This window comes from Coffea eugenioides, chromosome 10 (assembly GCF_003713205.1).
Source record: "Coffea eugenioides isolate CCC68of chromosome 10, Ceug_1.0, whole genome shotgun sequence".
NCBI classification, from domain to species: Eukaryota; Viridiplantae; Streptophyta; class Magnoliopsida; order Gentianales; family Rubiaceae; genus Coffea; species Coffea eugenioides.
The window spans coordinates 9908714-9933670 of record NC_040044.1 but is presented as its reverse complement, the minus strand read 5'-3'; the positions used below and the strand labels follow the sequence as shown (position 1 = coordinate 9933670).

Genomic DNA, 24957 nt, shown 5'->3' with positions numbered 1-24957 from the left:
TCAAACAAATTTTCCAAGTCAATGAAAAGGCTGGTTTCGAAACTTCAAATTTTCTCATGAACTTTTGCTATGTAGTGGAATCCTCGCCAAGTACCCTCCTCTTCAATTATGTCTAAGGTTACAAAATTTACGGCTAACATCAGTACCAAGACGCAACCGAGAACTCATGGGACACTCAAGAAAATTTGATTTAATTAGAATTTCGATTACCCATTTAATACTATTTCATTCTAGTTTGCATCTCATTTCATTTTAAAACCCATAATATCACTATTTAAAATTTAGGAGAGTATAATGATTCAAAATCTATATAGAAGCAAAAAGTATAAATTCGAAGTTGTTGACTCACTTTTGAATTTTCGCTAGCTGTCCTAAATGTGCCTAAATTCATAAAGTTAAGGACTAATCTTGTTTTAGACGAAACATTAGGGACCCAATTTAATACACCAGTCAAATATTGGGGACTAAAACTACAATTCTTTCAAAAAAAAAAATTTTATCTCAAAGTGTGAGTTAATGCTTAATGCTATCATGTTACAACTAAATTTTCTTATCAATTTTGGAATGTGAGGTAGGTTTCGTAGAATGAATTTTACATAATTTCATATTTTTAAAAGTCTAAAGGCAAGTCGCGCCATATTTCGCGCAGGATATAGACGGTAGGGTCGAGGAACTTTAGTATAATTTAAAGGAAAGAAGCAAATTGCTTTCCCAACCCAAATTAACTATAATACCAAACTTAGTTTAACTAACAAATACAATATTAATTCTTCTCTCTCGTTTCCTCTATGTTTCCATCTTTTTGTTTTCGCTCCGATTTCTTTGCCTCTTTGCAATTATTGAAGTTAAGAGCTCAATTGAGTATTTGCATCATCAGGTTCGGTCAGTTATGTTTTAAATTCGCGTTACAAGTAAATCCGATACACACCTCCTTCCTGATTGATGACTAAGGACCCTTAATTTGTCTTAAAGCTATCTAGTATCAAGCTGTTTCGTCGTTCTTTAACTTCTTGATTTGTATCTAGTTATATATTTTGAATTTGACTTTATACAAGAAATGGAGAAAAGGGTGAGGATTTGAAAAGGAAAATTAAGAGACTCCAGATTTTATGCAAGAAATGGAGAAGCGGAGAGGATTTGGTAGGCAAACTAGGGATCTCACTGTCGTCTATCTAATCTCTCTACAAGCCAAGTTGGACCTTGAGGAATACTTATTCAAATTTAATTAATTATGGTGCATCATGTGACAATTAGACGTGGTGTAAAATTTAATTAGTAATGGTGCACCATGAGACCAATGACATTTGGTGTATCTTATATGGCTGAATTTTTCCATGCACCTTTTTAACTCGAGTACTCTTGTTAGGTTGCCTGGATGTTATGCCTTTTTTTTGTCCCTTTTTGTGCTTTTGGAGGGATTTGTGCTGTTGTGCTGCAAATTTGTTTTACACGTTTAAAACTTATTTGCAGACATGATTTTATTTTGTCTTGCCTGTTGATGATGTATATAGTAGCCACGATATTTGAAGAATTGAACTAACATACTTTAACAACAAAACTGGACAAAAGTTTATGTTCTTGCCTGATTCCTGATTTAATGTGCTTCTTTTTTCTGTTTTTAATTGATTTAAACTTCTTAATTTTTTCCAAAGGAAATTCTTAATTACGGATAGGAATTCAGTATCCAAGCGTCAAAAGAAATTAGTACCTAGCCATCTTACTGCAAAATTCAATGAGGAGTGGACCTATTCTTGTCTTAGATGTTTTTAATTTCTTTTGGCAGAGAAATATACATGCACTGAAAACTTTTACTCTTGCTAGAGATTCTCTAATTGCCGGGACAATGGCTGGAAGTTCAATTCATGATGATGGGGAGTTAAGTTCTCCTTCAGATGTGGTTCGGAATATCGTTCTTGTTGGGGTTGTAGGCAGAGGTAAAAGTGCAACTGGTAATAGTGTTTTCAGGAGAAAGGCATTCAAGTAAATGGCTGATCTTTCCTGTGTAACAAAAAGACTTGTGAATTACAGAGTACTATATTGGAAGATGGCTATGTCATCAATGCGATCGACACATACACCAGGCAATTCTCATTTCTCATGGTGCTGAATTGTCATAAGAACTGAATTCCATAAATCGACGTTGTTTTTTTGGATACTTGATACAAAAGTTAAATGCTAAGTTTCATTTGCGGGGTCTGATGAACCTGATATTAGCCAAGGATGGTGTTTGTGCTGTTGATGAAAGTTTCTTGAATTTGAACTTGCCATCGATAATTGCTTGAACAAAATAGATTTACACAGAAGATGGAAATGAAATTTAACAAAGCTCCTACTCTAATTGGTGGGAAAACTAAGTGAGAATTGGATCCTAAATCTAAATCCTATCATGATCTCCATCCGCTTTACTTCCTCTCCCTGTTGCAATGCTTGAATGCTCCCCTGAACCAAAAAATAAAAAATAAAACTAAAGTGGATAGAAATTAATCATGTTCTTCTACTGATATGCAGAATTGATATTTGCCTTCCCAAAATTGTCTATATCGCATTTTTCAACGTTTTCAAATCACATAAACGGACCCATATTCCTTTCTTTCATTTCAATCATGATGATGTAAAAGGTACAGGGTGGTTTAAATTAAAAACAGGAGTATTTTCACAAAGTTAAAAAGAAAAAAAAAATTCTGTCCGCAAGTTATCCCTGCCTTTTGACCTTAGAGGAAGTTATACCTTCCTTTAGACCTTAAAGAATACAAAAGTTATCCGTGCCCGACCCCTCCTCTTTCCTTTTATTATTTATATCCAACTCTCTTATGTTCTAGTATTATGTATCTCTTGTCGTTGCAATTTCTTTACCCAAATTGAAAAGGTCAGTCCCACTTGAATTCTTGAATTTCAAGTATGATGGATCATTTCCTTCATTCTGTGGATAGCACAGATTGTATAGGAATGATCAGGCCTTTGCCTGTTACTTTGAATAATTTTGTAACTTTGCTTACTATCTATGAAATGTTGCGCGTTTGCCAAAGAAACCAAAAAGAAAAAAAAAAAGATGTTCTATTCTTTGATTATCTATTTAAAGGATTAACAGCTATTTTCAGTGAATCTGTAGGTCGTAGTTTTAGTTGTTCTACCCTAATTTTTTTTAGTACTGCATGTTTTTATTCATTTCCCCGGTACCATTTCCAGGCAATTTAGTAGTTAAATTTGCGGGGTTGGTCTGGTGCTCTCCATGGTTCGATGGATGGCTGCATGATTAAAAACCCCCTGCGACTTTAGATTTTTAACTTTTCTTCTTTTTGTGTGGCATAAGTACTTCTGGTATTGTTGTTACAGATTTTTCTGATTCCTGAGAAATGGGTGGAAGTTTTATTGATGATGATTGGGAGTCTGGTTCTGCTTCACACAGAGCCCGAACAGTCGTCTTGGTTGGGCGTACAGGAGATGGAAAAAGTGCAACCGGTAACAGTATTCTCGGAAGAAAGGCATTCAAGTCAATGAATAGTCCTGACGGCATTACCAGCACGAGTGAGCTGCAGACGGCCGTGTTGGAAGATGGTCAAATCATTAATGTGATAGACACCCCGGGTATTTCTCATCCTGACTAACTTGATTGTTTAGGCCTGCGGTAAAAAAAAAAAAAAAATTGAAAAAGAAAATCAGAGTTGGAATGTTTAAGAGGAAAATTCCCTAAATAATCACAAAAACTAATATCTTGAGGACCGTTGTTCAATTTTATATGAAATGGTAAATTGATTTGATTTCAGGTTTATTTAACAAATCGGCCGAACCTCAGCTTGTTGGAAAAGAGATCGTGAGATGCATTGACATGGCAAAGGATGGCATCCACGCAGTGCTTGTAGTTGTGTCACTTAGCAGCCGAATCTCATTAGAGGAAGCAGCTACTGTTGAGACCCTGCAAAAATTATTTGGAGACAAGATTACAAAATATATGATAATGGTTTTTACTGGGGGTGATGACTTTGAAGAAGACGAAGTGAACTTTGACGATTACTTGAGTCGTTCAGAGTCCATAAAGGTAGGTGTACTATCCGACTTAGTTATATTGATGAATTTGTCATTGACTATTCTGTGGAGTGTACTCTTATGTATAAGGTCTAATTTTGTTCCATTTGCTTACGAGGTTGTACCTGTGTTTCTAGAGTTAAGCCATTGATGTCAGAGATATAGATATTGCTGCTTGGTTATATATCATTTGTTTTGTGTTTTAGCTCCAGTTGTTCTTATTCCTGAATGAATTTATATTATCTTATACATATGCTCCTCTGTAAAATGTGTCATGCATTTTTACTTTCTTCCTAATGATGATGCTGCCATGAAAAATATTGGTAATAAGATCACTCAAAGAATCAAGTGTTGGTTCTCGGCTGTTTGTGCTGCAGTGAGTCTGCCAGTCATTGAAAAAGGCTAAAAGGCCCTCTTATTTTCAGTTTCATTCCACCTCCAAGCTCAACATGTCAGCAGAGGAAACGGTAAATAAAAATATGAGTTTAGGGGATAACAATTTGGCTTAATATATCCACATTCTTGAAGCTTGTAATATTACTCCCAGGGGAAAACTAACAAGAGTGGCTTAATAAGACTCCCAGTTAATGAGCTTGCAATAAAAGTTGATATACCTGAAGTATTTCCTATACAAATTTCAGAATCTTTTGAGTGGAGAATGATGAGTTTGAGATTCTCTAATTTGCTGCCATGTTCTGTTTTCCCTTGTTTTATTAATCTTTCACCTTTTTTGAAGTGGAACTGTATCATGAAAACTTATTATGGTGATGATATAGGGAATGCTTGAGATTTGCGGAAACAGGTGGGTGTTATTTGATAACAAGACAAAAAATACAGCCAAGAAAGCTGAACAACTTAAGCAACTTCTTTCCCTAGTGGATGACGTTGTCAAGAAAAATGGAGGAAAACCTTATACTAATAAGTTATTTGTCGAGTTTCAGGTAAGCGTTGGTGGCAATCCTGGAAACTTCTACCTTTTTTTTTTGGGTTCTTTTTTGAGTTAAGTCTCAGAATAAGGTTAAGTTTGGGAAACACATGACACCTGCAAAACTCTTTGTTTAACAGAAAGCAGCTGCAAAACTTCGAGATCAAGCTAAAGAGCTGAATTCTTTGGAAGGTTACTCCAAAGAGGAGAAAATTGAGCGGGAGGTGCAGATATATCAATCATATGAGGAGCATCTGGCACGAAGTACTGATATGGTAGTTTTTTTTTTTCCCCGACATCTTACTTTTTTCTTGTTATTACTATATTTTTTGGTTCTTTAATTTTACTTTATATTTTTCACGTATTTAAATTTGCATACAATAAATCTAAGCATATTCCTCTGGATGTGGTTGGAGTCTCATTATACCTTCAGCTGTGATTGTGCATTTCCTTTTCCACGTTTGCAGGAAACAAGAATGTAGTAAGAGAGACCTGAAATTCAATCTGTCGTGTATGTAATTCTTCTTTTATGGCAGATTAAAAGGGAGGGGGGAGACGATGAGCAATGCAGGAGGGCTGGTTACATACACCTCTATTTTGCGAACTCTATTTCCAAGAAATATACTAATGAGTGCAATCGATTGATTATTCCTTCAATGAATTAAAACCTATCCTTTGTAAGAGCTAAAATCTGCTATCTTTGTCCATATTTGATGCTTGAATGTTGCTGCCTTCTAGAAGATATCCTAACAAAGTTTTAGGAATCTGAATATTCATTTAGATTGTCTCATGTTTTATGTGTATAGCTGGTTGAATTTTGTAGAACTTTTAATTGGTGGGTAGTGATACTGTTCTCAATATTAAGTTGTCTCTTCCTGTCGGCATGATTTCTTCATGACAATGGAGCCTTGATTGTTTCACCCTTTAAAGAACAGTTACCTGAATAACTATTGTTCTGGCGTTGGTTTAGATCAGAATTTGGCCGGATAAAAAAGACAGTACGGTTGATTTCTTATAATCTAGATGTGGTGGCTATGTATTTAGTGAAGAAAATAAACAATGTGCTATGGGCTCTTCCTAGTATTTCCATTCACCTAGTGTGAAATGGGAACATACATGTCCTTTTTCTCCAGTGCAAAGAAAAGCATCATATACAACTTTCTTGCTGGTGACACCTTCCTGCTGGATGAGGATTTCTAGATGATCTTTTACTTAATGAGAAGAAGAATACTTTCTTTATTTCTCGAGTGGAAAGAAAGGTATCATCCAAAACATTCTATACTGGATGTCTAGTAATTCTGAGATTGTGTTGTTTGATTCAGGTTCCCATTTAAACATACTTGCTGTTCTGACCCTCTTTGGTGCTTCTAGCTACACATATACTTCTTAGTTTAAGGCAGTAAATTCCACTTGGCCTGTTCTTTGTCATGATTCCAATTTGGCTATTTCTTTATGTCATAGCTATTGTTGAAGCATATTTATATCTTTTTAAGAAGTTTTATCTGATGGATGCTGTCATTTACTGAGGCTTGGTGCCATTTATCAGTTGTATTTTCTATCCATGGCAAACGAAGGTGCTAAGCTGTAAACTTAATTAGCAGAACCTATCAAGAATATTTATCAGTAGTTTTTTCTTTGTCTTAATTTTGTTGTACAGGTTGAGACAAAGCTTAGGGAGGCAACACATGAACTTGAACAGCAATTGGCAGAAGAGCAAGATGCTCGCTTAAAAGCAGAGCAAACTGTGCGAGAAACTCTAGCGAAATCAGATAATGAGATCTGTAAATTGAGACAGAATTTAGAGACGAGCCAAAGGCTGGCTGAGCAGCTCAAAAAGTTTGGTAAAAATTTGGGTTGTCATATTATGTGACTGGATATTCTAGATACTGTACATCTGGGGGGCGACTAAATGCATATTCTGGGAAGCTAAAATTTACTGTTACACATTATTAGTTTATGGCACTGAAGTTTGCAACTTAGCTGTGCCCATCTTCATGGAACTGTGGTGGTTCGATCTGTTGTCTTATCATCGCCTATGCGTGTTTTGTCCATCATTGTGGTATTTTGTTATATAGTGGAATCCTTGCTCTACTTGGCATTTCCAAACCATCTCATGTTAGCTGAATTGATGATAAAGACGATCAGTTTCTCGTAGAAGGTCGCACGTTCAAATTCTCCATTTTCGGTGTGAGTATCGGGTTGGAGAGTAATCTATTGTAAGTACCTTTTCTAAGTGATCATTTATGGTTTCAAAGACATGTTCTGAGTCGTACCGATGAATAACTAAAGTCGAAACTGTCCAAACTTTTCATAATAATAATAATAAATTAGCTTCAGTAAATTTTTTTGCAGCGATGATTATATTTTGTGTTGCCTGTTGGTCGAAAATTGAGGTAACATACCCTATCAAAACTAGACAAAAATATATGCTCCTGCTTTTTCAATAAATTAGTCACCGAACGTTAGTGTGCTCCTTTGTCCTATTGCAAAGTTGTATGAGGAATGGACCCATTCTTGTCTTGGAAGTTTTCAAAATTTTCAGCAGAAATATGCATATATTGAAGAAAACTTTTACTCTTGTTAGAGGTGATCTGATTCGCAGGACAATGGATGGAAGTGCTTATCATGACGATGGAGAGTTCAGTTCTCCTTCCTTGATGGGGTTTGAAACACGCGCCTAAATTTAACTAATCAGAATTGCTTCTTGTCTTTCCTTGATCAGTTCAAGGACTGAAATATCGTAATGATAAGGAAATAGATGGTGAAAGATGTCGATGAAAGTTTCTTGGATTTGAACTTGCCATCCATTTCGGTAAAAAAAAAAAAAAATTAAACATGGCTGATAATTCCTTGAACAAAATAGATTTACACAAAAGATGGAAATGAAATTCAACAAAGTTCCTATTCTAATTGTTAGAAAACTAACAGTGAGAATTGGATACTGAATCTAAGTCCTTTCACGACCTCCATCCCCATCCTGGCCTGTTGAAATGCTTGAATTCTCCCATGAACCAAATAATAGATAAATAAAGTGGATGGGAATTAATTAATCTGTTCTTCAACTAACCTGGAGAATTGATATTAGCCCTCCAAAAAAAAATTGTTTGTATCACCCTTTTCAACGTTTACTGATCACATAAACGGACCCATATTCCTTTCTTTCATTCTAATCACGATCATATTCCTTTCTTTCATTCCAATCACGATCATATTCCTCTCTTTCATTCCAATCATCACGATCATATACCTATCTTTGATTCCAATCACGATGATATAGAAGATATGGGGTAGTTTAAATTAAAAGTTAAGTTCACAAGTTATCCCTGCCTTTCGACCTTAAAGGAAGTTATCCCTGTGCCTTTAGACCTTGAAGAATACAAAAGTTATCCATGCCCGACCCCTCCTTGTCCCCTCCATTATTTATATCCAACTCACTCGTGTTCTCGTATTATCTATCTCTTGTCGCTGCAATTTCTTTATCCAAATTCAAAGGTCAGTCCCACTTGAATTCTTGAATTTCAAGTATGATGGATCATTTCCATCCTTCTGTGGATAGCACAGATTGTATAGGAATGATAAAGCCTTTGCCTGTTACTTTACATAATTTTGCAACTTTGTTTACTATCTACAAAAATGTCGCTGGTTTGCCAAAAAAAAAAAAAAGGAGGGAGAGAGAGAGAGGTATTCTATTCTTTGATTATCTGTTTATAGGAATAACAGCTATTTTCAGTCAATCTGTAAGTAGTAGTATTAGTCCATGTTTTTATTTCATTTCCCTGGTACTGTTTCCGGGCAATTAAGTGGTTAAATTTGCGGGGTTGGGATGCTCCTCTCCCTGGTTCGATGGATGGCGGCATGACAAAAACCCCCTTGTGACTTTTGATATTTAACTTTTCTTCTTTTTTGTGTGACAGAAGTACTTTGGATATTACTGTTGCAGATTTTTCTGATTCCTGAGAAATGGGTGGAAGTTTCATTTCTGACAACCGCGAGTTTGATTCTGCTTCAAATAAAGCCCGAACAGTCGTTCTGGTTGGGCGTACAGGCAATGGAAAAAGTGCAACTGGTAACAGTATTCTTGGAAGAAGGGCATTCAAGTCAATGAGTTGTTTTGATGGCGTTACCAAAACTACAGAGCTACAGAGGACCGTGTTGGATGATGGCCAAGTCCTTAATGTGATAGACACCCCTGGTATTTTTCATTGATTATGTCTGCGGTAAAATTAGAATTGGAATGGAATGTTTAAGAGAAAAATTCCCCAAAATATTCACAAGAACAAATATCTAGAGGACTTTTGCACAATTTTTTATGAAATGTTAAATTGATTTGATTTCAGGGTTGTTTGACAAAGCTGCTGAACCTCAGTTTGTTGAAAAAGAGATTGTGAGATGCGTCGGCATGGCAAAGGATGGCATCCACGCAGTCCTTGTAGTCGTGTCACTTAGAAGCCGAGTCTCAATGGAGGAAGCAGCTGCTATTGAGACCTTACAAAAAATTTTTGGAGACAAGATTGCAGAATATATGATATTGGTTTTCACAGGGGGTGATGAACTTGAAGACGAGGAAGTGAGTTTTGACGATTACTTGAGTCGTTCAGAGTCCATAAAGGTAGGTGTACTGTCTGACTTAGTTATATCGATGAATTTGTCTTTGACTATTCTGTGGAGGTGTACTTTATGTATAAGGTCTAATTTTGTTCTATTTGGTTATGAGGTTATACCTGTGTTTCTAGAGTTATGCCTCTTGGTTATGTATCATCTGTTCTGTGTTTTTAGCTTCAATTGTTCTTATTCCTGAAAGAATTCAATTATCTTGTATCCATGCTCCTCTCTAAAATGTGTCATGCATATTAACTCTCTTCCTAATGATGATATATGCTGACATGAAAAATAAGATCACTCAAAGAATCAAGAATTTGATTTCTTCTGTTTGTGCTGCAGTGTGAGTCAGCTAGTTATTAAGAAAAGTAAAAAGGACCGCCAGGTTTCAGTTTCATTCCACCTCCATGCTCAACATGTCAGCAGAGCAAAGGGAAGATAAAAATATGATCTTAGGGGATAACAGTTTGGCTTAATATCTCCTCATTCTTGAAGCTTAACATTACTCCCATGGGAAAACTAACAAAAGTGGAGGACAATTTATCAAGGGGTGGAATGACTTTTTGCGGTCTAGATTTTTCATAAGGTCTCAAACTTGAGCATTTGCAACTATTCTTGCATTCGATGAAAGACTCTCAACATGTGTGCCAGTTAATTTGCAATACAAGTTGACATTTTCCAATGCAATTTTCAGAATCTTTTTGAAGTTGAACTGTGCAATTGAAACTTGTTATGGTGATGATATAGGGAATGCTTAAGCTTTGTGGGAACAGGCGGGTATTGTTTGATAACAGGACCAAAAATGCAGCCAAGAAAGCTGAACAGCTTAAGCAACTTCTTTTCCTAGTGGACGACGTTGTCGTGAAAAATGGAGGCAAACCTTATACAAATGAGTTATTTGATGAGTTCAAGGTAAGCCGTGGGGGCAATCCAAGAAGCCTTTTTTTTTTTTTTTCAATCTCAGGATATGCTTAAGTTTGGGAAACACATGACACCTGCAAAATTCCTTATTTAACAGAAAGCAGCTGCAAAACTTCGTGATGAAGCTAAAGAGCTGAATTCTTTGTCCAAAGAGGAGAAAATTGAGCGGGAGATGCAGATATATCAATCATATGAGGAGCATCTGAAACGAATTACTGACATGGTAACTGTTCTTTTCCGACGCGTTTCTTTTTTCGTTTTCATTACTCCATTTTTCTCTTCTGTTAATTTCAGTTTGCACACCATATGCCTTTCAACCTTCAGATGTAATTATGCATTTCCTTTCCCGCTTTTGTAGTAAACAAGCGTGTAATAAGGAAGCCCTGAAATTGTAGCTGTCTTGTGTGTAATTCTTCTTTTACCTTTCGGTGGATTAATGGGGGGAATGGAACAACGATGCAGGAGGGCAGACCGCATGCACCCTTATTTTTTGAACCCTATTTCTAAGAAATATATTTTGCATGCAAACGATAGATAAGATTTGCCTATCATTTTAATTTAAACGTCTCAAGCATTGCTGAAGTCCTTCAATTAAATAAAACCTATTCATTGCAGCAGCTAAAATTTGCTACCCTTCTTTGTATTTGATGCTTGATTGTTGGAATACTCAAATCAGTACTGCTACAGTCTGTTGCCTTCTAATAGTTGGACGGATACTTTCGAAAACATTTCATTACCGTCTTGCTCTTATTGTACAGGTTGAGAAAATGATCACGGACACAAGACGTAGACTTGAACAGCAACTGAAAGATGAGAAAGATGCTCGGCTGAGAGCAGAGGCAGCTGCCCGAGAAGCTCTATTGAAATCAGATGAGGAGATACGCATCCTTAGAAAGAGTTTAGCGGAAAGCCAAAAGGAGATTCAGCGGCTTAAAGACAAAGAATGTCTAATTTTATGACTGAATATACATCTGCAGGGACGCTGCTGAATGCACTTTCTGGATAAATTAAACTTACGTATTATTGTTTGTGGTGCAGAAAGTTCTAAATGCACTTTCTGGAGAACTAAATTTACACATTATATATAGTTTATGGTGCAGAAAGTGCATTTATATATAGTTTATGGTGCAGAAAGTGCTAAATGCACTTTCTGGAAAACTGTTACACATTATAATGTTTATGGCACTGAAGTTTGCAGCTTAGCTTTGTGCATTGCGGTCCTGTCGCCTACTTCATTACCTATAGCTTATCTTGATGAACTTGTGCTACATAGTGGAATTCACGGCATAATCTTTTGTTGTATAGTTGAATCCATTGCATATTCGACACTTGTAAGGGTTGCGGTGGTTTTTTTTTTTTTTTAAATGTAAGTAAAAAAGTTCGAATCCGAGACCTCTCACTTATACTTCCTCCCCTTAAACCACGTAATCCATCCCTCCTCTCTTTGACAATTGTAGGAGACACGGGCTACATGGCTGGTGTGGTAGGGTACAAATGTCATTGCATCAGCTACGAGACCATGACAATACTCTAACTACTCTTCAGGAAGATTTCAAAACAAAAAATTTGTGAACAAAACACCAAAACTACTTCAATTATAATCATTATAGGTGTTTTTGAAGTGTGTTAGTGTAGTATTATATTTGAAAAACTTGTGTCTAAAAAACACTCCAATCCAAACCGAGCCTATTTTATTAAATTCATCCAAAATCAACGCGATCAATTCGAAATTCTGGATGATGCCATTTCAGAGTCTCCAATCTTTGCATATCCTGGCGCCGTAACTCCACTGGAGGGAGATACAAATAGCAACCATGCATTGACTTCCAGGCTTCCCAAAGTGCGAAAAAAAAAAAAAAAAGGAGTCTCATAAATATGATATTACTTCCTACACATATTTTTCTCACAAATGTCCTGATCGGTCAATAGACACAATTTACCTTGGAGATTTTCTCAATTTCATTTTAGTTTTCCAAAAACTAATTCCAGGGCAATCCCATTCTGCAACGGATTCACTTGTGCAAATTACTCTTCTACCCTCCAAACAAAAAAAAGGGAAAAAATTGAACACAAACAGCTCATAAATTTCATATTGCTTTCGTGCAAGTATTTTTCTAAAAATTGTCCCGAATTGGTCAATAGAAACAAATTACCTTAGGGATTTTTTTCATTTTCATTTTAGCTTTCCAAAAGAAAAAAATTGATTCTAGGGCAATCCCATTCCACAACGGCTTCACATGTGCAAATTATTCTTGTACCGTTCAAATTATAAGTCATGTTTCTTGCTGTCCATAGAATCAAAATTTGAATATGGTTTTCTTAGATATTAAATACTTGATGACGTTGACGGCAATACCAACCGGACTTCGGGATTAAGAGTTAGAGTTTTTGGTAACTATTTCCCTTGCCTTTTAAGGGTAAATTATATATAAACCTTTTGTAGTTTTGCATAATGTCGGATGACCTCTTTAAGGTTTCAAAATAGCCATATAATCCTCTTGTAGTTTTATGTAAAGCGAAAAATGGATGAAATATACAATCAGTTACGACGGTTACGTGAGACGCGCTTCAAAAGGGTGTGTGGTAAAATTATAATATCCACTAAACCCCTATGGTTTTGCATAAATATCCACTTTATCCTTTGTGATTTTTGCATTTATTCACATAATTCCCTGCTATTTTATATAAGGTGATTAAGTCGATATTTCATTTTACATTTAAGTAAGGGCACTATTAGTATTTCACCTTTTCGTCAAATTTCCATTTTGCACAAAATTGCAGGGGGTCATCATCTATTGCTGCATGACCTCCTAACATTTTAAAATATTAGGAGTTCACATAACGATAAATGAAACTTTGTAATTTACCATTTTCTAAGAAGACGGACGAGTCAATATAATTAAGATTATTTTCCTAACTTAGATTTATCTCGGATAGGTTAATGGACTTTGGATTACCAAATAGGAGTACCAAACCTGTAGCAGAATGCCCTTCTCTAAAAATAAAGGGTAAATAACCCCTATATAGTTTCATCTATTGCCACATGAAACCCTTAACATTTCAAAATGTCCACTTCACCCTCATATGATTTTATATAAAATGGAAACTTGATGGAAAATAGGCTGTGTAACGTCATTAATTAAAATACTAATAGTACTCTTACTTAAATGCTAAATCAATCAATGCTTATCTACCTCGTATAAAAGTATAGAGGAATTACGTGAATAAATACAAAAATCACACGGGTTTAAAGTAGATTTTTATAAAATCATGAGGGGTTACATGGAGATTAAGATTTTATCACACGCATTTTTTAAGCGAGTTTGGTATAAATGCCATAATTGATTACACATTCCATTTTTCACATTATGTAAAATTATAGGCGATTATGTGGCAATTTTGAAACCTTAAGAGGGTCATTGGCATTATATAAAATCACAGGGGATTATAATTAATTTATCCAAAAATAAATAACTTAGAGTTTTTTTCGATGGCTTTCCTCTATTGACCAAAATTTTCACATTCTCTCAATCTCGGTGTGTATTTGTAAGTCTTGAAGTTAGAGACAAACTCAGCAGCAAATAATTATATTAAACACCAAAAAGCTGGATTTTCATTACTTCTCATTCTTTCTTTTGAAAAGCATCACTTTTCGTAAATATAGCATTCAATATAGAGTTAATTTTGTATACATTGAAAGTAAGTGTATATATTATCACAACTAAATACATTAGATTTCAAATTCAAATTCAAATTAGTTATCATGCATTCAAATCAATATATAGAAAATTAATCCAAAATTGTAAGAAACAACAAAAAATAGAGATGACGGAAACTTCATTAATTGATCCTAGACGAAGATTAAAGCAATTGAAGGGTACTTAATTTTATGTATACATCGTGCAAGTAAAAGCAGGAAAATGTCATGCGAGTAACAATGATGGACATTGCGGTGAATTAATGACACAATTTCTTATACACTATAAAGCAATTTCCAAGAATTCCGAGCTAAACTTTGCTGTAAATTCTGAATGCAAAATTCAATCCAGGCTTATGGATTCCTCACTAATTTTCTCTTCCTCCTCACTCTTTTGCTTTTGCTGCTGAACAGAGACTATACTCAATCGTCACCTTCCTCATCGGAAACTCCCTCTACAACCGGTGCTTATTCCTCGGTATCTTCTTCGCCTTCTTCTGCTTCTTCCAATTTCTCCTTCCTGGTGGCCGCCTCCTCCTTTTGTGCAGCCTTCTCAGCCTCCAAAAGTGGGACACAATAATCAGGATCAGCTCTCAAGCACCTCTTCAACATCGTACCAATATTAAAGCACTTGATTAATTCTACAGCATCTATTCCCTCCTCCATTCCTTTTTCTGCAAATTCCTCCATACAGTTTCTCCATCTTCAATAAATATGCCAAAGAACTCGTTGTCTTCATCACTAGGCAAACCCCGCAAAAACCTCCTCCTCTTCTTCTTCTTCTACTTCACAAGTTATCCCTGCCTTTCGACCTTAAAGGAAGTTATCCCTGCCTTTAGACCTTGAAGAATACAAAAGTTATCCATGCCCGACCCCTCCTTGTCCCCTCCATTATTTATATCCAACTCACTCGTGTTCTCGTATTATCTATCTCTTGTCGCTGCAATTTCTTTATCCAAATTCAAAGGTCAGTCCCACTTGAATTCTTGAATTTCAAGTATGATGGGTCATTTCCATCCTTCTGTGGATAGCACAGATTGTATAGGAATGATAAAGCCTTTGCCTGTTACTTATACATAATTTTGTAACTTTGTTTACTATCTACAAAAATGTCGCTGGTTTGCCAAAAAAAAAAAAGGGAGGGAGAGAGAGAGAGGTATTATATTCTTTGATTATCTGTTTATAGGAATAACAGCTATTTTCAGTCAATCTGTAAGTAGTAGTATTAGTCCATGTTTTTATTTCATTTCCCTGGTACTGTTTCCGGGCAATTAAGTGGTTAAATTTGCGGGGTTGGGATGCTCCTCTCCTTGGTTCGATGGATGGCGGCATGACAAAAACCCCCTTGTGACTTTTGATATTTAACTTTTCTTCTTTTTTGTGTGACAGAAGTACTTTGGATATTACTGTTGCAGATTTTTCTGATTCCTGAGAAATGGGTGGAAGTTTCATTTCTGACAACCGCGAGTTTGATTCTGCTTCAAATAAAGTCCGAACAGTCGTTCTGGTTGGGCGTACAGGCAATGGAAAAAGTGCAACTGGTAACAGTATTCTTGGAAGAAGGGCATTCAAGTCAATGAGTAGTTTTGATGGCGTTACCAAAACTACAGAGCTACAGAGGACCGTGTTGGAAGATGGCCAAGTCCTTAATGTGATAGACACCCCTGGTATTTTTCAATGATTATGTCTGCGGCAAAATTAGAATTGGAATGTTTAAGAGGAAAATTTTCCAAAATATTCACAAAAATAAATATCTAGAGGACTTTTGCACAATTTTTTATGAAATGTTAAATTGATTTGCTTTCAGGGTTGTTTGACAAAGCTGCTGAACCTCAGTTTGTTGAAAAAGAGATTGTGAGATGCATCGGAATGGCAAAGGATGGCATCCACGCAGTCCTTGTAGTCGTGTCACTTAGAAGCCGAGTCTCAATGGAGGAAGCAGCTGCTATTGAGACCTTACAAAAAATTTTTGGAGACAAGATTGCAGAATATATGATATTGGTTTTCACAGGGGGTGATGAACTTGAAAACGAGGAAGTGAATTTTGACGATTACTTGAGTCGTTCAGAGTCCATAAAGGTAGGTGTACTGTCTGACTTAGTTATATCGATGAATTTGTCATTGACTATTCTGTGGAGGTGTACTTTATGTATAAGGTCTAATTTTGTTCTATTTGGTTATGAGGTTATACCTGTGTTTCTAGAGTTATGCCTTTGATATCTGACATATAGATAATGCCTCTTGGTTATATATCATCTGTTCTGTGTTTTTAGCTTCAGTTGTTCTTATTCCTGAAAGAATTCAATTATCTTATACCCATGCTCCTCTCTAAAATGTTTCACGCATATTAACTCTCTTCCTAATGATGATATATGCTGACATGAAAAAAATCGTTAATAAGATCACTCAAAGTATCAAGAATTTGATCTCTTCTATTTGTGCTGCAGTGAGTCAGCTAGTTATTAAGAAAAGCAAAAAGGACCGCCCAGTTTCAGTTTCATTCCACCTCCATGCTCAACATGTCAGCAGAGGAAAGGGAAGCTAAAAATATGATCGTAGGGGATAACAGTTTGGCTTAATATCTCCTCACCTTGAAGCTTAACATTACTCCCATGGGAAAACTAACAAAAGTGGAGGATAATTTATCAAGGGGTGAAATGACTTTGTGCGGTCTAGATTTTTCATAAGGTCTCAAACTTGAGCATTTGCAACTATTCTTGCATTCGATGAAAGACTCTGATCAACATGTGTGCCAGTTAATTTGCAACACAAGCTGACATTTTTCAATGCAAATTTCAGAATCTTTTGAGTGGAGAATGATGAGTTTTGAGTGAATGTCTTCTCTAATTTGCACCATGATATGTTTTGCCCTTGTATTACTAATCAATCTCTCATCCTTTTTGAATTTGAACTGTGCAATTGAAACTTATTATGGTGGTGATATAGGGAATGCTTAAGCATTGTGGGAACAGGCGGGTGTTATTTGATAACAGGACAAAAAATGCAGCCAAGAAAGCTGAACAGCTTAAGCAACTTCTTTTCCTAGTTGACGACGTTGTCGTGAAAAATGGAGCAAAACCTTATACTAATGAGTTGTTTGATGAGTTCAAGGTAAGCCGTGGGTGCAATCCGATCGAGAAACATTTTTTTTTTCCTTTTTTTTTTCAATCTCAGGATATGCTTGAGTTTGGGAAACACCTGCAAAATTCCTTATTTAACAGAAAGCAGCTGCAAAACTTCGTGATCAAGCTAAAGGGCTGAATTCTTTGTCCAAAGAGGAGAAAATTGAGCGGGAGGTGCAGATATATCAATCATATGAGGAGCATCTGAAACGAATTACCGATATGGTAGTTGTTCCTTTCCGACGCGTTTCTTTTTTGTTTTCATTACTCTATTTTTCTCTTCCTTTAATTTCATTTTGCACACCATATATCTAAACATCATATGCCTCTCAACCTTCAGATGTAATTATGCATTTCCTTTCCCGCTTTTGTGGTAAACAAGCGCGTAATAAGGAAGGCCTGAAATTGAATGTGTCTTGTGTGTGATTCTTCCTTAACCTTTCGGTGGATTAATGGGGGGAATGGAACAACGATGCAGGAGGGCAGACTGCATACACCCTTATTTTTTGAACCCTATTTCTAAGAAATATAGTTATGCATGCAAACGATAGATAAGATTTGCCTATCATTTGTATTTAAACGTCTCAAGCATTGCTGAAGTCCTTCAATTAAATAAAACCTATTCATTGTAGCAGCTAAAATTTGCTACCCTTCTTTGTATTTGATGCTTGATTGTTGGAATACTCAAATCGGTACTGCTAATCAGTACTGCTACAGTTTGTTGCCTTCTAATAGTTGGACGGATACTTTCGAAAACATTTCATTACTGTCTTGCTCTTATTGTACAGGTTGAGAAAATGATCACGGATACAAGACGTAGACTTGAACAGCAATTGAAAGATGAAAAAGATGCTCGGCTGAGAGCAGAGGCAGCTGCTCGAGAAGCTCTATTGAAATCAGATGAGGAGATAAGCGACCTTAGAAAGCGTTTAGCGGCAAGCCAAAAGGAGCGTAGCCCGTGGTCGTGGATATGCCCAAATTTATGACTGAATATACATCTGCGGGGAGGGTGCTAAATGCAACTTCCTGGAAAACTAAACTTACACATTCATTATAGTTTATGGTGCGGAAAGTGCTGAATGCACTTTCTGGATAAATTAAACTTACATATTACTGTTTGTGGTGCAGAAAGTTCTAAATGCACTTTCTGGAGAACTAAACTTACACATTATATATAGTTTATGGTGCAGAAAGTGCAGCTAAATGCACTTTCTGGAAAACTAAATTTACACATTATAATGTTTATGGTACTGAAGTTTGCAGCTTGGCTTTGTGCATTGTGGTCCTGTCGCCTACTTCATTACCTATAGCTTATCTTGATGAACTTTTTCTATATAGTGGAATTCACTGCATAATCTTTTGCTGTATAGTTGAATCCATTGCATATTTGACACTTGTAGGGGTTGCGGTGGCATTTTTTTTCTTATTTTTTTTTAAGTGTAAATGAGAAGGTTCGAATCCGAGACCTCTCACTTATACTGTCTTTCCTTAAACCGCTCAATCTATCCCTCCTCTCTCTGACAATTGTAGGAGACAGGCTACATGGCTGGTGTGGTAGGGTACAAATGTCATTGCATCAGCTACGAGACCATGACAATACTCTAACTACTCTTCAGGAAGATTTCAAAACAAAAAATTTGTGAACAAAACACCAAAACTACTTCAATTATAATCATTATAGGTGTTTTTGAAGTGTGTTAGTGTAGTATTATATTTGAAAAACTTGTGTCTAAAAAACACTCCAATCCAAACCGAGCCTATTTTATTAAATTCATCCAAAATCAACGCGATCAATTCGAAATTCTGGATGATGCCATTTCAGAGTCTCCAATCTTTGCATATCCTGGCGCCGTAACTCCACTGGAGGGAGATACAAATAGCAACCATGCATTGACTTCCAGGCTTCCCAAAGTGCCAAAAAAAAAGGATGTTGCTTTCCTACACATATTTTTCTCACGAATGTCCTGATCGGTCAATAGACACAATTTACCTTGGAGATTTTCTCAATTTCATTTTAGTTTTCCAAAAACTAATTCCAGGGCAATCCCATTCTGCAACGGATTCACTTGTGCAAATTACTCTTCTACCCTCCAAACAAAAAAAAGGGAAAAAATTGAACACAAACAGCTCATAAATTTCATATTGCTTTCGTGCAAGTATTTTTCTAAAAATTGTCCCGAATTGGTCAATAGAAACAAATTACCTTAGGGATTTTTTTCATTTTCATTTTAGCTTTCCAAAAGAAAAAAATTGATTCTAGGGCAATCCCATTCCACAACGGCTTCACATGTGCAAATTATTCTTGTACCGTTCAAATTATAAGTCATGTTTCTTGCTGTCCATAGAATCAAAATTTGAATATGGTTTTCTTAGATATTAAATACTTGATGACGTTGACGGCAATACCAACCGGACTTCGGGATTAAGAGTTAGAGTTTTTGGTAACTATTTCCCTTGCCTTTTAAGGGTAAATTATATATAAACCTTTTGTAGTTTTGCAGAATGTCGGATGACCTCTTTAAGGTTTCAAAATAGCCATATAATCCTCTTGTAGTTTTATGTAAAGCGAAAAATGGATGAAATATACAATCAGTTACGACGGTTACGTGAGACGCGTTTCAAAAGGGTGTGTGGTAAAATTATAATATCCACTAAACTCCTATGGTTTTGCATAAATATCCACTTTATTCTTTGTGATTTTCGCATTTATTCACATAATCCCCTGCAATTTTATATAAGGTGATTAAGTCGTTATTTCATTTAACATTTAAGTAAGGGCACTATTAGTATTTCACCTTTTCGTCAAATTTCCATTTTGCACAAAATCGCAGGGGTGAACATCTATTGCTGCATGACCTCCTAATATTTTAAAATATTAGGAGTTTACATAACTATAGATGAAACTACAACTGGTTATTTGTAATTTACCCTTTTCTAAGAAGATGGAAGAATCAATATAATTAAGATTACTTTCCCAACTCAGATTCATCTCCGATAGGTTAATGGACTTTGGATTACCACCAGTAATAGCCCAATAGGAGTAGCAAACCTGTACCAGAATGCCCTTTTTCTAAAAAATAGAGGGTAAATAACCCCTATATAGTTTCATCTATTGTTACATGAAATCCTTAGTGCCTGCTTGGTTAAAGGGTTTGGGAATTACAGAATGGAATAAACCCCTTAGTTGTTGCTTGGGTTAAGCCTATTGGAATGCAATTTTTGGAATCATTTCTAAAAAATGGGACTTATCCCATTCCCGAACAAATTGGGAGGTTTTGGACAAAACCCTCAACTTATTCCCTAGCTCGGACAACATTTATGACGGACCTACCCATCACATACAAAACTCCTCTACCCTCTCTTTCTCTCCATTACACGCCGTTCTTTCTGTTCTTCTTCTTCATCAGTTTTCCTATCTCTTCTTCTTCATCATATAGTCTTCATACGTAATTCAAAATCTCTTGAAAAAAAGAAGATCTAAAGTAGATCTAAATAGATTAATAGTGGGTAAATATTTTCAGTGGGCAAATTGTTCAACAAGATCTTTGATAAGGGTTTATTTTACGTTTTTTTAAGTGCATTTTATTAGTTGATTTTGGTTTGATTATTTAGTTTTATAACTAAAATAAATAGGTTTTGGTAAAAATATACATTGTTTGGTAAAAATGGCTATTATTGCATTTCTATTGATTTTAGTGATAAAAACTTCATTTTTATGCAGGTTTAATGATTCAATCACCAAAGGATGTCAAGTGAGATGAAAAATAGATAATTGGTGATGAATTCAAGTGGTTAAAAGAGAAATGAAGTGAAAAACGTTCAAAGTGAGGAAATGCAATTCAAGACAGTTTTGACACTCTTCGGTATTTTGACTATATTTGGAGCTACTTATCGGATTGAGATGATCTTTATACCATTTTAAAGCTAAGAAAGAGACCTACAATTGTTATGAAGACGTCAAAATCCAATTCTGCTGTTTTCATGGACAAAATGTCGGAATACAGAAGCTGCATTCTGTGGTCGAAAATCGAAACAGGGGTTTGACCAGGTGATAGTATTTCGATTATATCTCAGACTACAAAGCTCCGATTTGGATGATTCTTGAAGCATTGTAAAACTAACTCAAAGGGCTACAACTTTTGTGTTTGCACAAAAGCTAGTTCAGCCTTCATCATAGAAAAAATCACAGTTGAAGCAAGGCCAAGTTGAAAATGTGAGTTGAGAAAACGCGAGTTGATGCCGTGTTTTGTGTAGTCGCGTTTTGTAGCGAAAATCTGCAATTTGCTCAGCCATTTCTCTTGTGTTCATACAACTTTTCAGCTATAAGTTACAAGGAAATTCGGTGCACATGCTTCAGAAGACAAAATGGTAGACAATATGGCTTATTTTCAAGTCAAAAACATTTGTTATTGACTATCTTAACAAATTTCAGATTTGGGAATCAAAGGGTGGAAAATTTGACCAGGAAAAAGGAATTTTGGACCAGCTTTTATGCAGAGACATTGGAGAGGTCAGATTACCATACGTAGGGAGTTTTTCATCTGGTAACATTTTCTCTCTAACTAGAAGTTCTTGAGGAAGCAATTGGAGACTCATCTTGTAATCATCTTGTACAAGAACATAGCAGAAATTTGAGAGTTTCACCATTAATTGGCTAAGTTTTCTTTTATCTTTCTTGTAATTGTATTTTATGATGTTTTGCATTAATAAATTTGTGAGTTTGATTTTTATTTCATTCATGAGTAGCTAATTTTCTTTATCTAGGGAGTAGATGAAACTTATGGCTAAATATTATGAATTGAATGTGATTTACACTTATTATATATTGTATTAACTTGTCTATTTGTACAGTTGTAATTACTTGTCATTATTTGATCACCAATAGCACGTTCATAGTTGTTATTAGTCAATGAGAATTGACAGTAACAATGAAAAAATATGAGTAGAGCTTGAGTTGTATGTTCATGAAAATAGATGTACACTTGAGTGGATTTTTCAGCATTTCATGAAGGAAAACAGAGTAGAACTAGTATTTCGCCATGAAAATAGGGAAAACTATATTGCTCTAGACCATTTCATCATGAGAATGAGATTTGGTAATATTGAAAATGAATCTCTGGTTAAATAAGAAAAATAACAAGAGGTAAATCTATTCATTTGTGTTGTTTATGCCATAAGTGGAATCTACATCCCTAAATTCAATCTTTAGTGAAATTTCTCCATTTGCATTTAACATTGATTAAACCAGATTCGTAGACAATAACATTATAATTTTCTTGCTCAGATTTATTGTAAGTCTAAATAATAGAAAAAAATAAGGGCCTAGTACTTGTTTAATTTGCTCCTCGTGGGATCGACCCGATACATACCCTACATTATGATTTCGCCTGTACACTTGCAGTCAACGGGTATAAAATCGGATTTAAACTTGCATTGATATAAAAATTTCGTCAAATTTTTGGCGCCGTTGCTGGGGAGCGGCAATATTAGGGCCTAATCATCTCTATTAATTTAGATATTTTTATTATTTTTATTCAAGCTGATTATAGTTGATTTTAATAATTAAAACTGTAAAATTTTTCTGATTTTTATTTGTAGTGTATGCACCGATCAAATCGAGAAATTGCACTTTTTGATCCTGAAATTGAGAGGACACTACAGAGACAAAGGTGGAATACACCGCATCAAGAGGAACAAGAGGTTTGGCAGCCGATAGAAGAAATCTTGATAGAATTACCATTTGAAAAAGAAATGGCGAAAAATGACCAAAATAGGCGAATTTTACGAGATTTTGCTTTACCGGGAACACAAGATTCTCAAACTAGCATCGCAAGGCCAACGGTAAATGCTAATAATTTTGAGATTAAACCATCACTGATTCAAATGGTACAACAATCTCAATATGGAGGTAATGCCACCGAAGATCCAAATTCTCACTTGTCAACATTTCTCGAAATCTGTTATACAATTAAGTTTAATGGTATTAGTAATGATATAATTAAACTTCGATTGTTTCCATTTTCACTAAGGGACAAAGCCAAGGTTTGGCTACAATCTCATCATCCAAACACTTTTACTAATTGGGCTGAATTAGTTAAGGCGTTTCTCAATAAATTCTTTCCACCTGAAAAAACTGCTAAATTTAGAATGGATATAACTAGTTTTTCTCAACAGGAAGGAGAGACATTGTATGAAACTTGGGAGCGCTATCGGGAATTGCAACGAAGATGTCCTCATCATGGTCTACCAGATTGGCTAGTAGTCCAAACATTTTACAATGGTCTCACCTATCCAACAAAGATGCATGTAGATACGGCAGCGGGAGGAGCATTGATTGGAAAGACAGCTGAGGAAGCTCAACAATTGATTGAAGAAATGGCTGCTAACAACTACCAATGGACCAATGAACGAGGTAATACAAGGAGAACCGCAAGTATGCTTGAAGTAGATACCTTGAATATGTTAAGTGCAAAAATGGATAATGTGGTTAAGATACTTAATAGACACGTTGGTTCTAACTCTAATCAAGGAGTAGTTGTTGCATGTTGTACTACTTGCGGCGAAGATCATGATGATTCTATATGTTCTAGCAGCGAACATGTTCAATACCTCAATAATTACAACCGTCCACTCCAAAACAATTCATACTTTAATACCTACAATTCAGGATGGCGTAATCACCCGAATTTTGGATGGAAGGATCAAGGGAACCAACAAAGACTAAGTAATCCATCGGGTTTTCAACCAAAACAATCACTTCCGGAATCCAAATCAGCTTGAGAATTGGCAATTGAGAAACTGACAAATGTATCAAATGATAAAATTAAAAAGTTAGCCAGTGCCACTACTCAATGGTTTGAAAGAATTGAAGGAAGGATGGATCAACTCACCAATATGTACAGGAATGTCGAGGTCCAATTAAGGCAAATAGCAAATGCGATTAACAATTACAACTAAGGGGATTTACCTAGTAAGACTGAGGTAAACCCAAGGGAGCATGTGAAGGCTGTAACCCTCCGTAGTGTTAAGGAAGTAGGTGAGCCACTAGTAGTTGAATGTGAAAGAAGAGAGAACAAGCAGTTGAGTGAGTTAGGAGAGGACGGCAAGAAAATCAAAGGGAAAGAAAAGATGGAGGAAAATGAACCACAAATGGGAGATACAACACCAATTCCTCCACCGATGGCATTCCCTCAAAGATTGAAGCTTTCGAGAAATGACAAAGAATTTGAAAATTTTATCAACATTTTCAAACAATTACATATTAACATTCCTTTTGTTGATGCTATTTTGCAGATTCCTTCATACGCAAAGTTTCTTAAGGAAATAATAACTAAGAAAAGGAAGTTAATAGATTGCGAGACAATTACATTAACGGAAGAATGTAGTGTCATCCTACAAAACAAATTGCCACCAAAGTTGGAAGATCCGGGGAGTTTCACAGTTCCTTGCACTATTGCTAATGTAGAATTCTCTAAAGCACTTTGTGACTTTGGTGCAAGTGTTTCATTAATTCGTTTAACTGTGGCTAGGCAATTGGGGTTGAAAGAGTTAAAGCGTACTAACATTTCCTTGCAATTAGCTGACAGGTCTATTAGATATCCAATGGGTATATTGGAGAATGTGCTCATTAAAGTACAAAAATTCATTATTTCTGTTGATTTTGTTGTTTT

At 35.7% G+C, this 24957-nt stretch overlaps 3 protein-coding genes and 1 non-coding gene across 8 annotated transcripts; 3 read left to right on the top strand and 1 right to left on the bottom strand.

Moving 5' to 3' along the window:
* Nucleotides 1-2833: 2833 nt before the first annotated feature.
* On the top strand, nucleotides 2834-7054 carry LOC113749483 (immune-associated nucleotide-binding protein 9-like). Its single transcript, XM_027293239.1, has 6 exons — nucleotides 2834-2866; nucleotides 3334-3585; nucleotides 3765-4036; nucleotides 4800-4964; nucleotides 5089-5223; nucleotides 6606-7054. The coding sequence occupies exons 2-6, from the start codon at nucleotides 3354-3356 to the stop codon at nucleotides 6816-6818; spliced, it is 1017 nt and encodes a 338-aa protein (XP_027149040.1). The 5' UTR covers nucleotides 2834-2866; nucleotides 3334-3353; the 3' UTR covers nucleotides 6819-7054.
* Nucleotides 7055-8367: 1313 nt separating this feature from the next.
* On the top strand, nucleotides 8368-11689 carry LOC113750172 (immune-associated nucleotide-binding protein 9-like). 3 transcript variants are annotated; one of them, XM_027294125.1, is made up of 6 exons: nucleotides 8368-8440; nucleotides 8863-9140; nucleotides 9286-9557; nucleotides 10295-10459; nucleotides 10566-10691; nucleotides 11227-11689. In XM_027294125.1, exons 2-6 carry the CDS (start codon nucleotides 8909-8911, stop codon nucleotides 11425-11427), a joined length of 996 nt encoding a protein of 331 aa, XP_027149926.1. In that variant the 5' UTR covers nucleotides 8368-8440; nucleotides 8863-8908; the 3' UTR covers nucleotides 11428-11689. The 3 variants fall into 3 exon arrangements, with proteins under 3 accessions (XP_027149926.1, XP_027149927.1, XP_027149928.1); XM_027294126.1 differs by having other exon boundaries at nucleotides 8385-8440; nucleotides 8889-9140; XM_027294127.1 differs by having other exon boundaries at nucleotides 8425-8440; nucleotides 8866-9140.
* Nucleotides 11690-15049: 3360 nt separating this feature from the next.
* On the top strand, nucleotides 15050-18553 carry LOC113750173 (immune-associated nucleotide-binding protein 9-like). 3 transcript variants are annotated; one of them, XM_027294128.1, is made up of 6 exons: nucleotides 15050-15132; nucleotides 15555-15832; nucleotides 15973-16244; nucleotides 17112-17276; nucleotides 17387-17512; nucleotides 18076-18553. In XM_027294128.1, exons 2-6 carry the CDS (start codon nucleotides 15601-15603, stop codon nucleotides 18271-18273), a joined length of 993 nt encoding a protein of 330 aa, XP_027149929.1. In that variant the 5' UTR covers nucleotides 15050-15132; nucleotides 15555-15600; the 3' UTR covers nucleotides 18274-18553. The 3 variants fall into 3 exon arrangements, with proteins under 3 accessions (XP_027149929.1, XP_027149931.1, XP_027149930.1); XM_027294130.1 differs by having other exon boundaries at nucleotides 15059-15132; nucleotides 15581-15832; XM_027294129.1 differs by having other exon boundaries at nucleotides 15109-15132; nucleotides 15558-15832.
* A 4872-nt stretch (nucleotides 18554-23425) lies between these two features.
* Nucleotides 23426-23532, bottom strand: LOC113750953. Its single transcript, XR_003464718.1, has one exon. It is a non-coding gene; the product is annotated as a small nucleolar RNA R71 (small nucleolar RNA).
* Between the last annotated feature and the right edge of the window lie 1425 nt (nucleotides 23533-24957).

Excerpts from the sequence above, each read along its gene's own strand:
- LOC113749483 (XM_027293239.1), top strand. The coding sequence starts at position 3,354 with ATGGGTGGAAGTTTTATTGATGATGATTGGGAGTCTGGTTCTGCTTCA. Across the intron at positions 4,965-5,088 it reads AGTTATTTGTCGAGTTTCAG|AAAGCAGCTGCAAAACTTCG; the intron begins GTAAGCGTTGGT and ends TTTGTTTAACAG. Across the intron at positions 5,224-6,605 it reads TGGCACGAAGTACTGATATG|GTTGAGACAAAGCTTAGGGA; the intron begins GTAGTTTTTTTT and ends TTTGTTGTACAG.
- LOC113750172 (XM_027294125.1), top strand. The coding sequence starts at position 8,909 with ATGGGTGGAAGTTTCATTTCTGACAACCGCGAGTTTGATTCTGCTTCA. Across the intron at positions 9,558-10,294 it reads GTCGTTCAGAGTCCATAAAG|GGAATGCTTAAGCTTTGTGG; the intron begins GTAGGTGTACTG and ends GTGATGATATAG. Across the intron at positions 10,692-11,226 it reads TGAAACGAATTACTGACATG|GTTGAGAAAATGATCACGGA; the intron begins GTAACTGTTCTT and ends CTTATTGTACAG.
- LOC113750173 (XM_027294128.1), top strand. The coding sequence starts at position 15,601 with ATGGGTGGAAGTTTCATTTCTGACAACCGCGAGTTTGATTCTGCTTCA. Across the intron at positions 15,833-15,972 it reads TAATGTGATAGACACCCCTG|GGTTGTTTGACAAAGCTGCT; the intron begins GTATTTTTCAAT and ends ATTTGCTTTCAG. Across the intron at positions 17,513-18,075 it reads TGAAACGAATTACCGATATG|GTTGAGAAAATGATCACGGA; the intron begins GTAGTTGTTCCT and ends CTTATTGTACAG.